Source organism: Maylandia zebra, linkage group LG4 (assembly GCF_041146795.1).
Source record: "Maylandia zebra isolate NMK-2024a linkage group LG4, Mzebra_GT3a, whole genome shotgun sequence".
NCBI classification, from domain to species: domain Eukaryota; kingdom Metazoa; phylum Chordata; class Actinopteri; order Cichliformes; family Cichlidae; genus Maylandia; species Maylandia zebra.
The window spans coordinates 20,540,535-20,558,480 of record NC_135170.1 but is presented as its reverse complement, the minus strand read 5'-3'; the positions used below and the strand labels follow the sequence as shown (position 1 = coordinate 20,558,480).

Sequence of the window (17,946 nt, the reverse complement as noted above, 5' to 3'; positions counted from 1 at the left end):
ATAATTTAATAAAACTCATCCAGTCTGGATCAACTTGTGTGCATAAACGTGTGACTCTTTCTCTTTCTCCATGGCAAATTGCTGAAGGCTCACTCACACGTATTGTTTGCTTACGTAGGTATGTCTCGTAGAAGCAGACTCATATATATTAATATATAATAATAAGAAACACTTCATGACAGTTGTTTTTAAACACAACTGAGATGGGTGGTTAAAATGTGTTATACATGCTGTAAAAACCATTGTAAAAAAAGTTCAGCTAGAAAGTTGTTACTAGATGTAACTCTGGTTCTAAGAATATACACAAGGTCCCTAATGGGCCTCTGGTTGTGTGGGGCTGACCAGAGGGTTGTGAGAGACACTCCATGGCTCTGCCCCTTCACACAAGTCCATTTGTGAATGAATAAAGACTGGCAAAGTGAGACATCAGGAGTTTTTCTGTATTTTGATATTATATTTAGTGACTTCTAGTTAAATTTTACACTACATGACATCATTTTTATGACTTCAGCATTCAAGATGTAGCAATAAATTAATCATCTTTACTGGACAATCTGTTTCCCTCTGTGAATGGCACCAAAACAAAATCAATTTATTTGAACCTATTGACACCTTTTTTGTCTTTATTTAACTTCCAATACAAGATTTACACAGACCATTCACATGATCACGTTCGTTTCTCACCACCAGTATTCAGATCAGGGTAGTTCTATGTTCCTTGGCCCAATTCTTCCTTTCTGTCTCCGCCTTTCAATCTCTTCTTTTCTTATATTATGTCACATAAGGCACCTATTCAACCCCTGTTTAGCCTCTCCCATTATATGTTTGCCGTCTAATAGATCTTGATCTATTTGAAACTAAAGCTAAGCCTCCTGGGAGCAGACAGACACACACAGACAGGCTCAGTGGAACAGAGTTGGCGAAACTTAAGCCCACAGAGGAGAGCATTCAGGAGCGACAAAATGCACCGTCATTTTGGGCCGTGACGACAAAAGAGCACCTGTTCTTCTACATGCATGTGTGTGCCAGTGTGTAGTCTCTGTGAGAGCACACTCAGGCTTTTATTCGTGTGCACTCCACCTTTTACACGCCCTTGAGTCATGCATTGTTCAAAACAGATGGCACGACAGTAGGCAAAGAACAAGCGGGTTTGAAAGTAATCACTGGAAAGCGGTTACTTTTCCTAGTATCATCAAGACAGGGTGGTACAATTTGTAAGAAGTGTCTAGTTTTAGCAGGGCCAAACAACCTCCTACTCTGCATCAATATGAAGTAATATAATAGTAGTAGCTCAGTCTGGTATCCAGAGGCTGCAGTGGTCGGGCAGCTGCACTATAACTCACAGGCACCCCCACATGGTGAATGTGACCTAAAAACAAACAGCTCTTTAGGGGTAACACAGGCACCACCTCCCTGCAGCAAATAACCATGTTCTGGGTGTAATGGCATGTTTGAGATTTTCCTATTTGGCTCTATCTGCCTACCCACATGAACATGTGTTGGCGATCTCATCTAAAAGAGAGCGAGATTGCGTGTTTGTGAGCATGTGTCAGATAATTACAGCACCCTCAAGAAATCCTAAGATGCCCAGTAGTCCATTTATCATCCTGTCTCAGAATCCCAAATGATCAAATCTGAGTGCTCTTCTGTTGATATATTTTTCTACCTTGTCAGCTTAAGTCCTCAGAGCCAAGGGATCATGCTGAAATCAATATACTCAGCACCAACTAGAGGAGATGATCCCTGCTTTTGGCGTGTTATCTAATCCCTCGTGTACTTAATCCCTTTCAGATTTTCACAGTTTAAGTCCATTATGGCACACCTCCGGTTTATAATGGGGTAAAAGTCGCGGTCGGTGTGACCTGTCATTCTTTCTGGAACAGACTGTGAGGGATGATTAGAAAATGGGCGAAGTAGGGAAGCACATGGGTCACATTCTGGCACCACATGTATGTTTCCTTTTCTTTTTTTATAGTTGAGTGGTAAAAGATGGAAAACTCACCGATCCAAATGAAAAGCAGCGATCTCAGCATTGTGCCTCTCGAAGTCGGAGAAATAGAAGAAATCTGGAGGCGTTTCCTGCTCCCGCGTCTGCCTGAAAGATAAAACACAGCATAAAGCACCGCATCATCAGGAGAAATCAAAGCAGTTGCTTTTTTAATGTGATTTCCTTGCATATACACATATGTCTACACACACACATATACTTTATATATAATTACTTTTTGCTTAGGAACATGACGATGTGCATTAAAAATTCTGAACGACAAAAAATCAACCCCTGCTTTCATTTCTTTTCAAGATAATTCATCAGGAGGGTAATCTTATAAACAAGTCATTTTATGAATCAGATGTGTTTTAATTTGAATTATGCAGCCTTTTGATTCGTGACATTCTCTTCCCGTCTATGCAAATCTTTTCAACTTTCATCAGATTTTTGCTTCCTGCAGGGCCAAACTCATCTAAGCCTCTGCATCCTTTTCTAGGCCAGAATCTGACTCATGCGACTGTAAAGCCTGTGTGGACAAGGCTGCTGAAGGGAAGCTGCACGAGATTCTCCCTCGCATCCTTCAGTTCCTCTCAGCAAACACAAGAAACTCGGAATCTCTGCCAAGTAAGGAAATGCTAGAAGCCTCTTTGTGCCGGTCTTTGTCTTTGGCTCTCACTGTCTGCTCACCCGTCTGGGAGAAGAATATTATCTCTCCACTTTCACTCACTTTCTTTGTTTTTCTCCCAAACCGCACATATATTGACGCACCTGACAACAGCCTGTGCTATAACTCCTCTGCTTGCACAATCCACACATGCACATACTTGTGAATGCTAACACTTTCTGCTCTGCCCTGCCTTGTTGTTTTTTTCCCCCCGTCTCGTCTCCTCAGACTTAAGGGCAGAGTGTCACATTATCCCCACTCCACCCTTTCTATTTTCTTGAAAATCTAAAGCGGTGACAACAGAAAATGACCTGTCCTCCTTCTCTTTTACATTTCAGGGAAGCAGCCATTTACCCATAAATCAATTGCTGCCATTGTAATCCTTTCTTTCCAACCCAGAGGAGGGAGGGGAGTAATGGTGTTTTCATTTTCAGGGTGCAGGGTGGGGGATAAAAGATACCGTGTAAGTGGAGAGGGAGCTGAATAAACAGCAGCAAGAGTCTTGGATTTTAAAGGTGACCCCGTGAGTCATCGCACTGCAAGCCGCTGTGATTTCAATGTGACATCAATTAAATAGTTTGCAATTGAGGCGGACTTAAATGACTTGAATGCACTTATAATTACCAAAGGGAATAATATTATTACCTTTTTTTCTGGCATTAGACAATTGCTTTTCCAAAAGTATTCATTTTTAATTATACTTAAGTGTATATTCTGGTTGTTTCTGTGTTCGGATGGGTATCCATACACTTACACTACTGTAAAAGAGATTTTTAATCTCAACAGTTTTACTTTTTTCCTGGCTAAATATGGATTAAATAAAATCATAGATAATCAGGTTTGTGGACACAGCTTGGGAATCCAGAAAACTGCGCTTCCGAGATGTAAATGATAAGTTTTACTACAGTAAGTTGCTCTGCTCTATCGGCAGTCAGCGAGGGAGCCTTTTGTCTTCTGTCAGTAGCCGTGCAGATATATTTTGCTCCAAGCTTTTTAAGCATGCATAATATTTCTGCTTCTGGTTTCATTTTCCGCCATGTGTAAAAAAACGATTGTGATATAAACCCGACTGTTGGGTATTACTTCATCGCCGAGTTGCAAAACCATTTCTGATAAAAGGCTATGGTAGGTGTGTGATGGAAAACCTATAACACAGGGCACAAATACACCGATACAGATCTGCATACGCAAACAGTATTCAAAATCTCAAACAAATTTCCTCTCACACTTGTGTAGACCCTTTATCAGTGAGTGTCCTTGATAATAAAAAAGGCTTTTTATCTGAAGCCTTGTGTGATTAGGCTACAGCAGACCTACTGTATGCAGTTCAGCAGAATGTGTGAGCATGATGAAGCTGAACTGCTTGCCTATGTGGACTCAGTTTGTGCTGACTCAACCGTTTTAATGCTCTTTCATGTGCTTAGGCCTGCACAGTGGAGGGTTATATTAGAGGAAGATGGGAGAGGGAGGGGTGAGAAGAACAGCTGTGTCCCAGACTCTTTTTACACACACACACACACACACACACACACACACACACACACACACACACACACACACACACACACACACACACACACACACACACACACACACACAGAGCCAGGCTGATGATGCATGTTTGTGACAGACAGAGGGCAGTAGAGACAAACCCACAGACAGAAACTCAATCACCTGGAGCACCATTAAACTGATGAGGGAATAAACAGCTCTGTTCATATTCTCCTGCGAAATAAAGATTAAAGAGTTTTTAGCTTGTTTTTACAAGCCAGGTGTAGGCAAAGTGAAAAGGATGTTTAGGGATGATTCATCTTCATCACCTACCTACAGATAGAAATAGAAAAAACCCCACATGCAGCCACAATCAAAATTATTCAAACTTGCATGTGTAAGGCTTTACAGATAGAGTGTTTTCTAAGAACATTAATAAATGGGCATAAACCTAAGTTTGCAAAATGGCTATGTCATGATTTAAATCATATTTATTACAGCTGGGTTTTTTTTGATAACTTATGGTTATGTGAAGCTACCGCAATGTTCTAAAATCAAGTTAACCTTTCACGATCTGAATTGTTTGAAAGGTATCTTGAAGCTGAAATAAGAACGCAAGATGATTCACATTTATATATAAAAGATGATATGCAAGTGTAGGACTCTTGGCATGAAAGAATGAGAAATTTATCAAAGGGGAATCAGATGTTTGAAAAGAACAAGTGAGAAAAAATAGAAGGTTTCATTGAAGGCATGAACAAAAAGTACAGAATCATTAAGAGACTTCAGATTGCAGAAAGAGTGCGTAAAAGTTGATGAAAACATAAAAAACTGGGATAGATTTAAGATCTTTTTGAGTGATGAATGTTTCTGTGAAACTATTTATATCCTCCTGAGGTCTGCACTCTTCACTGTGATGCATTTTTAATTTCTCCTAGCTATTTGGGATTAACTGGACCTGATAAAATTTAAAACCTAGGCATGACCTTTTTCTAGAAAGTAGAGCACAACATAATAATGCCAGCACCATATAAAGGATAAAACACTTTTCTGAGCCCAAATCTCAGTTCAGAAACTGTTACCTGAACAGCTGAATCACACTTTCTTTAAAGCAGTGAAATTCAAAGAAAGTAGCACATAAATCACAGAATATTTAATAAGCTCAAATATTTTGCACATAAGCTGTAAAATGGCAAAGTGTGTGAGAGGCTGTGAGACACCTGTGAGAAAATCACTTAATCTAGGTATTAAGGATATGTATGCTTTCATTACACAAACATGAGTTAACTTCACAATAATAACTTGCCTGTATTTACAACTGCAACTGTTACATATACCCCCACTAATCTGGTTTTGTAATGTTAGCTGGATTCTGATTGAAAATAGAGAATAGGAGAAGGAGCAGGAGAGACAGAGAGATCTGTCATCTATTCGTAACCCACAGCAGATTTCAGCCCTCCTCTGACAGGCTTGTTTGTCTGTCTGTCTGGCCCTTTGTCCTGTGGGTAGGTGGCTAAGAAGACATGGACGGGGCTTTGCCATTGAGACACAATGTATAATATGACGCTGGGATTAATGCTACAGTGCACACATATTACACTGAATGTAATGTATGTATGTATGTATGAGTCAGATGCAAGCATTTGACAGCATCAGACTACAAACATTCATCAGACCTGTATTTTCACATTTTTGCTGGTCTGTTATTGGTTTTGATTATTAACTCATTAGATTCCTATTTGTTCCATGGATTTAACTTATTGCTGCTTTTTGCTTGTTTTGTGTGCTTTCGTACTTACTATGAAATCCTCCAAGTCAGATGTGAATGTGCAGTAGTTTAGTGGATATACTAAGAAGACTAAAAAAACCCGAACAATCACTTCACCTAAGAATGATCTCAAGTGCTTCAAAGAAGAAAAGTAGAAAGAAGACCCTGCTAAGTGTTTTCTAACCTGCTTTCATTTACCAATTGTTTGGTTACCATGCAGCCAAATCCAATTCGCTCTCGCTATCCTGACCCTACTTAACTCCAATTATCAAGGATCCTGCAGCTTTTCTCCTTTTTCCTAACATGTTTTTTCCACATACACTTCTATGGTTTCATCTCATCTCTGCTATTTGTCTTATTTTCTCCTCCTATTTTGATGTTTCACAAACAAATTTGAACAAATCACATTTATTTTTCATCCCTCTTTGGATTATGTTTTCAAAAAGTGCTGCATTACAAAATGCCTAATTCACTATGAAAATAGTCCACATAGAGTATTTTTAGTATGCGAGGCTTTTCGAGGTATACAAGTGATTAGCGTGACGTATTCAGGACACTCCTGGGTAAATGGCACCTTGAAGAGTACTCACAACACATCTCAAGGTGACAGACAGGTGGAAGAATGTAGGACCAGAATGAAAGATTGGGAGATAAAACCTCTTCAGCCTGGTGATTTGTGTCAGAGTGTGCTCGTCTGTCAGCAGCACTGCACACAGAAGACAGAACACTGTCGAGGCTCTGTTTGTGTGTGTGTTCTTTACATCTGCAAACAGCAGCTTACTCTGTGGATATATATACATTTTCTGAGCATTCCTGACTCAGTGTCTGCATTTTTCTCTTTATTTTCCTCCACCACTGCTATCGGCGAGAGATCTGAAGAATCGGCCCAGGGCGCCAAGGTAGCTGTCTAGATTGAATTTCAAATCAATGTTACACAAGTTGTGTTCCAGCCTCAGCTATTTTCAACACACAGGGTGAGACACTGCCAGGAGGGAAAGGCAAGTCATCTGCATGTGTGGGAAGTGGTATGTGCGGTATTATCATAAGAATGCTGGGGAAAAGACTTGACTTGAAGAAGATGGATGTTAGCCTGAAAGCAGTGCTTCATTTTCAAAGTTATTAGATACTCGCAAGGTGGGACTGTCACGGTCCTGGGTCTTATGACCCAGTGTTTTGAGTTTTAGTTCATTTTGATGTTTATAGTTTATGTTAAGCCCTTCAGGTTTTCTAAGTTCATTTGTTACCATGCCTAGGTGATTTTAGTTCTTATTAATTCCCCCTTGTGTTTCCAACCCATGTTAAGTCTCCCCTGCTCTTCATGTGTTTCATGTCTGTGTCTTACGTTGTCAAGTTCTGGTTGTCATGTCTGCGTTTCATTATGTTTCCTGTTTTATTTTGGAAGGAGTCGTGTGTTCTTGGTTCTTTGTATTTAGCTTCACTGCTCCTGTCATTAGGTTCATGTTAGTCAGCTGTTTCCTCATGTGTCTCCACTTCCCCTGATCACCTCATGTGTGTATTTAAGTCCTCTGTTTTTGCATGTCATTTGTCAGGTCGTCTGCTCATCCATGCCCTCACTTCAGCATTCTATGTCAGTTCACCACGTTTAAGGTTTTTCATGTTTAGCTTTAGTTCACCCAGTTTAGGCTATGGTTTAGTGTTCACCTGTGTCCTGCTGTTTGTACTCCCCTTTTGCTGGCCTCAATAAACGGCTTATTTTCTGTTAAATCTACGCCACGTTCAGTTTATGGAGTTGCGTTTGGGTCCTTTTGCCAACACCTACAGTCTGCCCTCGCCAGACTGTGACAGGGACAGCGTGGAATTAACACAAAGACTGAAATTCTCAGTGATCAGGTTTCTGGAGCCCAAAGTTTTGATGCAGGGTTAGAGGTTATTCAAATAGTGCACATTTTATTAAACATCCACTGAACTACCAAAAGGAAAGATGCATATTATTTGTCAAGTTGTCCAAACTGGCATATGCTGTTCACCGGGAGGAAACCTAAAGATTAACAGTTACATGTTTGCTTCTTAAAAAGTTCTTTAAATATATTACAGGCATGTTAAATTGACTTGTTTGCATGCACAGCATACTTTCGCCGCCTTTATGCTACCTTTAACGGTCTTTTATTGAACTCAAATATGCATCACCATCTACTGCAGTCTGTAAAATGTTTACCATGGGACATGTATTGCTATGTGGGCTGAGAGAACAGTGTTAAAAACTGGTCAAAAGCTCCTCAGCCTGTGGTTTACTAGACAGAGTTTAAACCTATCAGCTGTAAAAAAAAAAAAAAAAAAAAAAAAAGGTCATTTATTAAGATTTGTTTTTTTATTTATACATTTATCAAAAATTCTTGCAAGGAAGTCATATGAATACTACCCTATTACCCTAGCTCTGTATCAGCAGTGATGATTGATAAAACTCAATATTTTTGCTTCCAAGTCATTGTGATTTCAAGCTGTGTATGTGTTTGTCTTTTTTTTCCTTCTGTTTTTAAATGTAGGGAGTGTAAAGTTGATCAAGCAGCAGGCCCGAGGGCAGAAAAATGAAGCCAGTGCATAGGTGCCAAAAAGTGCAGTTCCTCTAATGGCCACTTAAAGCTGGCTCTATTCCCTGTAGACTCAAGTGTTAACATGCTCAAATGCACAGCATTTACAGGTGGTTTACAGCTGGTGGAAAAAAATGGTTTGGCCTCTATGCATAGCTTCCCTCTTTATAACCACTGTTTGTGGGGTGAACTCACCTGTTTGGATACTTGTGAGGGTTGAAAACAGTCGTGTGACAGGTGGACAGAGAGCTGTACCCTTACTTCTGCTAACTGGATTATGCAACAAATAATACTGCTTGGTTATGGCGTTATTTTTGTGCTTTCAGTGATTGCTATTATCCACACACACACACAATAGCAGCCCCTCTCGCTCAGTTTTTGCATTTGCACTCGCTGGCAATGTGTTGCTCGCGCTCCCACCATTTCTGCCCATGCACGCTCAACTCTTTCTCTACACCGTTATAGTTGTGCCACAAAACCAGCCAATCACAGACTTGGATGCAAAGAAATCTGATTGGCTGTTCTGGTCTCCAATCAGCTCGAAATGACGAAATGCAATATCCCAAAATCCATTTCGTCCAAAACTTAAACGAGGCAGTGGCGGAGGAACACAGAGTGGCAGAGTTTGAAATATTACTCTTTCTGGGTCACAAAATAAACTTTTAAGATATTTTCATGCGAGAATGGTGCTGTGTAAACTTCAAATATCTGCTCGATTCATCACGACATCACATATTTGCATAAGTGCTCTAACGTTTTCGGAGATGCCTGTTACCCACCAGCTGACCGGGTGGTCACTCGGGTTAAACATAATATATAAAGCTGAACTGACAAAAAAAATCACCAACTACACCACCAGGTATTATAGGAAAAATCATAAAGCCTTTGAACTAAAACAAATGCTGCTGTGACAGTGACGTACACTGTCTTGTTGGTATATATGTATGATTTGTATCATCTTCATTTCCAAACCGATATCATGAGCAGCGGCTTTTACAGCTGTGGCTCCAGCAAACATCAGCTGATACTAGAAATTAATTTTAAATAAATTATAACAACAGCTGATCAAGTTTGAACGTGCTGCTGTTGTTGTTTAGCGCAACATCCGCTGGTTTCCTGTTTCTGGCGCAAAGTGGGAGATAAACAAACAAGAGAGACGATCAGCTGATCATTGATCAGTTTCATGATTGAAATAGCAACAGGAGAGGGAGGGGGGGAGAAGAGGCAGCTGTGCAACGTAAAGACAGAATAACTCCAGCTTTGTCTTTTTTTCATTCTAGCTAAAGTGCAGGACTAATCGCGTTCCTTTTCCTCTCAATACGGATGTATTGTAATTGGTCCAGTCCAGAGTTGATCATGACGAATTGGCTAATCCACCACCTTTCATTGTTTATACCGTTACAAAAACAAACATAAAAATGAAAAATTATCATCGGCCCACCAGGCAAATGTCCGGTATGCCCAATGGCCAGTCCAGCTGTGTGGTCAGCTGGTGGGTAACAGGCATCTTCGAAAACATCAGAACACTTATGCAAATATGTGATGTCTTGATGAATCGAGCAGATATTTGAAGTTTACACAGCACCATTCTCGCATGAAAATATCTTAAAAGTTTATTTTGTGACCCAGAAAGAGTAATATTTCAAACTCTGCCACTCTGTGTTCCTCCGCCACTGCCTCGTTTAAGTTTTGGACGAAATGGATTTTGGGATATTGCATTTCGTCATTTCGAGCTGATTGGAGACCAGAACAGCCAATCAGATTTCTTTGCATCCAAGTCTGTGATTGGCTGGTTTTGTGGCACAAATATAACGGTGTAGAGAAATAGTTGAGCGCGCACGGGTTAAAATGTTGAGAGCGCGAGCAACAAATTGTTACTTAGCAGGCATACATGTCTGCCGTAGTTCAGAATACTTATAAGTGCTCAAACGACATGCTTAAAACATTTCTTAAAAAACACTGAGGTGACTGAGGTGATTTGAAAAGTAAACAATTTCTTATCTAAAAGTATGTTGTTAAAGTATGTTACTGAGCGTCTAATTAAGTATTAAGTTTTAAAATGTTAGCATGACATCTTAATGCAACCTTTTAAAGTTATAGAGTGTGTATTATTCTGTGTCTTCACTTTATCTCGTGTCTCCTTCCTCATTCTTTCATCGATGTCTGACCTTCTGTCTACATTAAAAGCTGCAAGCATGAAGTCAGCCCTTGAAATTAGACTCTAAATGTGGGGCTTTGAGGGAAGCTGCATAGCTCTGGGCTAGGTCACTATCTGTGACCACCAGAGCTCACTGGCAACCCTTGAGATAGATGACAGAACCCCTCAGAACCAGTGTAAATCGTGTCTGTGAGTTAGAGGGAGCGCGTGTGTCTGCACGAGTGTGCGGTTGAGTCACGACCAAGAGTCAGGGAGTGAATGCGTCTGTCCGACTATCTCATCTGACCAGATGACTGCAAATCTCTGTCTGTGCAGCCCTTTGCAGACAGAGGATGTGTAACATCGCTGGCTTCATCACTTTATTAAAGTGACAGCATTCGATCAGTCGGACGTAGGTCACTGTCACGTTAATGTTCTTGACATTTTCATTCAGACATTTCCGCAAGATTGAAAGAGAGAGCCACTGTACGCAACGCAATATGTGACAAATGTGCTACAGACAAGTACACCACATTTAGTAATCTGCACATTGCCACTAAGAACTGGGTCATTCTGTATGTTCCACACAACGGCTAATGTCTATTGCAAAATAAAAAGAGATTAGTTTTAAGGGCATTCTGCAAACAATCATGTTGTGGATGCAGTTCAGACATCAGTGTTGATCACTGTAGAAGAAAACACCCATGTGTAAATCTTTATTCCCGTGTAGGATAATTTACTGACCTAACAAGCTATCTCAGATATCATGCTGGGCAAATTAGCCATGTGTTGCTATTTTTTTTCTACATTAACCGCCGCGAATTACAGGCTGTACACACTGATTATATAATAGCATATATTATCCCAACTATTAGTTCTTTAAAATAGCAGAAGGTATTTTCTTGCTGACCTTTGGCTTGTCCTGGTAAAAACTTTACACACCTCTGTGACTGTATCGGCAATGATGGACTGATTAAAAAGTTTGACCATATTGTTCAAACCTAATTGCTGATTACTGTGACCTTTATGGAAAAGGCTGCTCATTTAGACATTAAGCAGACACATTCAGTTGCTGCCAGATTAATAGAAAGGAGTGCATCTCTGATAGGGGCTTATGTGTCAGGGATCGCACCATGGCTTATAGGTCTGCTAAGTCCTGCTGCTTTCTAACTACTTTCTGGCTATTCATTTCAACAAGACAGGCCAAACATAGTATAGATGCGTGTAAATAAAGCACACAAACTATTGTGTGAAAGACTCAGAATCAGGGTTAACCACAGGAGTACAACTTTAATATCTATCAAAAGCTCTTAACAAAATTTGACAGTCAATGATTGAAAAGCTTTTAATGCCCCGAGGAGGATTAGTACACATACAATAAGGGCACATTAAGCACATTAACAGCAACGTACTTCATCAATTTAAAATGAGTTTTATCATAATCCCTTCCTACAGTTTCTCTTCTCAAAGACTTTTTTTTTTTACAGTGAAAGAGAGAAATGGTGTACATTTCTCTCTTTCACTGTAATATGTCAAATGGAAACTTCTTTGCATTGAGGTTTTAGAAAGGAAAATGTTCCGGAAACATCAGGGCATCAGCTTAAAGTAACTTAACAAACAAGCTAAGCAATTGTCCTGCTATGGGTCACATACCTATATTACTTTTGCATCTGATATGTATTTCCCCCCCAAATTTCTACTCCATCATCATCTTTGACCAGGTCAGGTCTATGGCTAAGTATTCTTCATTTCAAATGTACAACTGCTATTCCACTGTGAAGGCCAATGCATCATGCTTCACAGTCACGTCAGTAGTGATGTGTCGGTCGCGAACGAAACGGCTCTTAGAGCCGGGTCTTTGAAGTGAACGACGCGAGCTGGCTCCTTATTGGGAGCCATGGTTTTTTTTCTTTCTCTCACTCTCTCTCTCGCACTTTTTTTCCGCTTCACTCCGCAGGCGAGCCTTGTGCTTTGCGCTGGGAAGAGGGGGGAGGGGCGGTAGTTACACTCGCAGTAGCACGGGAACAGAGCAGGATGGAGAGACAGAGAAAAAGAGCCAGGAACAACAAAGTCACATTAGAAAGGTATAGTAATGATCCACAACTATTTTCAGTTGCGGATGATAAAGGATTCAGAAAGTGTATTCCTGCAGGCCTATATGACTAGTGATGGTAAATTTGATTCTTTTTATTGAATCAAGTTTTAATGAGTCACTCACCAAAGTGAATCGGATTTTCGAGTCATTTGATTCACTTAGTCAGTTGACCAGAGAGTGCAAAAAATTTACATTTTCACTCAAACTTAATTTGTTTCTCTTTTCATGTAAATCCTACTGCTAAGATGAATGATTCTAAAAAAACCCAACTATTTTATAGAGCAAAAATGAGCAAAAACATTTCTAAAATTAAGCAATTTCCTATCAAAATTGCTTAATAAACATTTATTTTGTTTCTTTTTATTTTATTAGTATTTTCCTTAAATGTGTTAAATATACATTTTCTCATCTAAATGTCCACTGAGCTGTGAGCCAGGGGGCGGTGATGCGCCTTAACAATGGTTGCCAACCAAGAAGAAGAAGAAGCTGTGAGCCAGGAGGGAGAGGGTGAGTGAGTGAGTGATTCGTTCATCTATGATTCAGCACAGGAGGGAGGGGGTGAGCGAGTCCTGAGTGATTCGCTTACGCTTATGATTCAGCACAAGAGGGAGGGGGTTAGTGTGTCCTGAGTGATTCGTTCGCTCTATGATTCAGCACAGCAGGGAGGGGGTGAGTAGCTCAAATGTGCTGTTAGCATGTTAGCAGAGCGATGCTACTGTGAACCGAGGAGCTATATTCTTGATGTGAGCTTCTACTCAGGGTTTTTTCTTCTAGTTCAGAGCAGAAATTATTTTGGTAAGATACTGGATGTTGTGTTTTTCTCCACAATTTTAATTATAAGCTAGATACATTACTGCTAACAGCAACAGGGATGAGTCAGTGAGTCAGTTGGGCTTGTGAATCATGATTCATGAGTCAGTAAAGTGATTCTCGAGTATTGAACGATTCGTTCATGATTCGCGCATCACTATATATGACAGAGAATGTGCATCTTCTTTTTGTTTTCACATTTTAATTTATATTTAATTGTGTTGTGGTTTGCAGTGTTTTGTGTTGTTTCACCTTAAATTTGTTTAAAAGGACAAAGCTGAAAATGTAAATGGTTAAAAGTTGAAATGTGAATAGTTGGTTTTTGTATTATATGACTTATTTATTACATTTTATGTAGAGTGAATAAATAAAAGTATATTTACGGTGGCCCCTAGAGACAAAGCCGTACGAACTCCAAAACACGTAAAAACTCCAAAACAGATAAAAACCCTGAAGCATGTACAAACTCCAAATCACGTACAAAAGACAACAGAAATGCTCCAGAATGCTAGGCGCAGTGTTGAGCTTTTGTTACCTAGTGGCTACACAAGCCAGGACCGGATTTGGTGCGTGGTAGTAACAGGTAAATGAACATTTTTTTTTGATTGTTTGAATATATATGAGTGCTTGTGTATAAATACACAAACAATACACATATGCTTTCAACTGTGTAATTTAAGTGATCTAGGTAGCTCTGTTTTGGAAGTTCAGTTAACACTAGAAATGTGTTTTGGAGTTTGTACGTGCTATTTGGAGTTTGTACGTGCTTTGTCTATGGGGGCCACCGCATATATTTATATATAAACATATATAAATAAAACCACTTTTTTTTACATTAGTAATTCCTTTTGTGCATAATTTTATATTATGGTTAATAATAAATTAATTAAAGCAACAAAACAACCTGAAGAGCTGGTTCGGAGCCAAAAGAGCCGGCTCTTTTTAGTGAGTCGAGCCGAAAGAGCTGGTTCTCTAAAAAGAGCCAGAAATCCCATCACTACACAATGGCTGCCCCTCCCTGCTGGAGGTTTTTTCTTGTTAAAGGGAGTTTTTCCTTCTCACTCTCGCCAAGTGTTTTCTTGAAGGCGGTTATCTGATTATTGGTGTTTTCTGTATTATTGCAGGGTCTTTACGTTACAATATGAAGTGCATCAAGGGAACTTTTCTTGTGATTTAGTGCTATTTAAAAAAATGAATTAAAGTGAACTTTGAGTGTTCATATTCGTAGGGAGCTAAATTCGACTCCAATAATAATTGTACAAAATCACTGTTATGTTTTAATGGACCAGATAGATGGAATGAAATCTTCATCTTAATCGATGTAAGTGGCATAGATTGCACAGAGAAAACATGTCTGATCTGCAATGCTGTTACATTTGAAAAAGTCAGCTTTCCAACTTCCTTATTTTTTTTCCCTTTCTCTACCAGCGTTTGGTCTGTGCATTTCCTGTAAAAACACACATTGCTTTCTAACCGGTTGATTTGTAGTAAATTTGTGAGTATTGGAAGCAATGTGAAGTCAGTTTGGTTGATATTCTTCAGCTGGTCTTGCACTCTAATCCCAATTGGGATATAGCATCACATCAAAAACTGAACTGCAAATGGGCAGATGTTGACACTGTTTCCACATATAAGTCAGGCACAACAACAAATACCAATCAGGTTATTACTATGAACAAGTTAAAGGCATGTCTGTTTTTTGTGATACAATCATATTTGCTTGACAGCGAATCTGGCTGCTAAATGGTTGGAAAAAGATAGCCACACATTGTTTTCTCCACATACTAATATTACCAGAGCTTATTTTTCTTAAATACAAGCAACATTTCTTAGCCATTTATGCTTATTTATGTAAGTGTTTTAATATATAATATGTGAAACTGTCAAAAAACTGCACCTTGCTTGCTTCTTTTTCTATCAAGTACAGTATTTTATTTCTTTTTTTTTCTTCAAATCAATAAAAGGACAATATGAAACAAGTCTTGAACACAAAGTTTTTTCCCCAAAAGTCAACAAGGACACCAATAACGATGTTCAAAAAGGTTGCTGTAGTAGTCTTTGTTTTGTTAGTCTATAGTAGATTTTCTGTGTTGATGGTGTTTGAGAGACCAGCCTGCTGCTCTTTGCCACAAAGATGGCCTTTCTCAAAGTTTAACCAATCAGTAATCTTACATGCCTTTAACATTTTCAAGGGTTTATTTCCCTCTAGGGCTGCTTTCTCTAGAGTATCGCAACCTTGGGCTGGTTAGAGGGCACGTATGCCTTGATGAACCTGAGCGCTATACTGGTGGGAGCCTAGTGCTCCTGGTAGGGTCACCCATGTTGGACAGGTCCGGGGGGAGAGGCCACAGATAACAACCGTGTGTGGTTAAAAAACACCTTGGTAACAGAAACGGGATCAGAAAAAAACTTGTTGCTGTACTAAGGTCCAGTGGGTACGATAGGGGTACCAAAACTACTTCTGAAGTTTGTAGTGTTGAAAAAGGTCCTGAAAAAATTCATACCAAGACAGAGGTTTGGATTATTGTGAAACAGCCAAATAGTGTCTGGTGTGGAAAATGGCCTATAGAGGATAACAAGGCTTTCCTCATGTTCTTAGTCTCTGAGTCTCAGTGTCTACTCTGCTCCACATTACTTTTAGAGCTATTTTTGAATTGGGCATGAGTTATTTTTTTTAACTGCCAACCTTAATTGACTGGCACGACACATTCAGCCTTGTTCCCCTGAGCTTACTGCTTCATAGTGCTTCAAGTGTGTAAAGAGCTGAAATCACTGAAGAACCGACGCAAAGCTGCCGAATTAAATCTGAGCATTTTGGGATCTCTTCCCTACTATCATCTTAACGGGCTCCCCTGAGTTGTAAGCAGACTTGGAACATATATGGAAAAAAAAAGTAAATCTTATTAGTATCACTTTGTTATTTTGGTTTTCATAAATCCGTTTTAAGGGAACGCTTCTCTGTGTCAAAATGAAACTGTTGTACTTGTTAATGCATAAGTATATTCACTGGTGCTTTTCAATAAGAAACACCACCAAATAGCAGCTTCGTGATATCAGTGGAATAAATGTTTGATGACTCAAATGCTTCAGTTGCATTTCATTTGCTCAGAATAATTTACGTACAGTTTTTTTTCATATTAACACAGCTCAACATCAAGAAGATTTTGTTTTTGTTTTTTCAGTGACAGATATCGGAGATAAAAGAATATTTTTGTCACTCTCATAAAGCAATAATTGGCACCGTTTTCTTTCGTTATATCACTTTACATGATGAATATTAAACACCAGTTAGGAATTTTTGCTTAACAGATTTTTACAGCTTTTCAGAGATTTCTTAGAATCTAGTCAAAGACATGTATTTGAACACATGCCATTTTCCCTTTGTATCTTTGGTAGTATCTGAAGGATTCCTTCTTTTCTTCTACGCTTGAAAAAACTGATTGAAATATGTATGAATGTGTTTCTCTGCTTACATGTCAGAAGTGCTTCATGAGTATTAGTTAGATGTAGCAAAACAGCTCATTAGTGCCCCTTCTAAAACCTTAAAGTTGAACTTATAACCAAATATACCAGTTTCTACAGGAACATGAATCATATCAGACTTACAAAAAGACTATTGAAGTCATACTTTAACCCCCACAGAAGTTTTTGCACATTAACAGATTTATCCCAAAAAATTAACCAGAGTAAATTCAAATATATCATTCATGGAAATTTGACCTTTTCAAAACTGTTAATATTTTTACTTTTCATTGTGGAGATAGTGAATTTCGAACTTTTGCTTTGAAAAAAGAAAAAGAAAAAAAGGGCAGGTGGCATCATCAGATTTACGTAAAATTTGCATGTTGTGTTGTAGGCATGATGCACGGCATCATGACCTATAATTAGGAGGTGAACACAGTGAGAGATATGTGGTGTCTTTTTAAAACATAAATCTATGAAATACTATGGCCTGTTTGTTCTCCTGTTTGAGATGAGAACAAGAGATGTCACAGTGCTAGAAATTGAGTAGTCATTACGATTACCAGCAAAATTACAGTACAAAACAAAAATAGTACAAAAATGTTAATGTTATATTTTGTTGACAGGAAACAGATCTAAACCTTAGAGTGGTTACTGAGTAGCCGACTAATGTTACTTCAAGGTATAATGATATTTGCATTACATCAGTATTAATATTTATATGAAAGTACTTACGCCCTTGCTCTGAAAAGCATGAAAGCATTGTTTGCATATTGCCTTTTTTAATCCTGCCTCAAACACAAAGTACTTTCCTGCCTGACTTTCTGTTGTTATCAATGAGTCTTGGATGAGCTGTTGCAGTAGCAGAATTAGTCCCCATTTTCCACAAGTAGCTTTTCCTGCTCTTGTGGACATCTTTCTTTTTTTTTTTCTTCAGTATGCAAGCATAGACTAGAGATATATGTGTTTGTTTGACTACA

General features: G+C 39.0%; 1 protein-coding gene across 1 annotated transcript in view; it reads right to left on the bottom strand.

The window, feature by feature from the left end:
* fam20ca (FAM20C golgi associated secretory pathway kinase a) overlaps positions 1-17,946 on the bottom strand; it is a 46,594-nt gene that overhangs the window by 5,717 nt on the left and 22,931 nt on the right. The window contains exon 4 of the mRNA XM_004558372.3: positions 2,003-2,095. Coding sequence (XP_004558429.3) covers positions 2,003-2,095 — 93 coding nt within the window. The remainder of the gene's footprint in view (positions 1-2,002; positions 2,096-17,946) is intronic.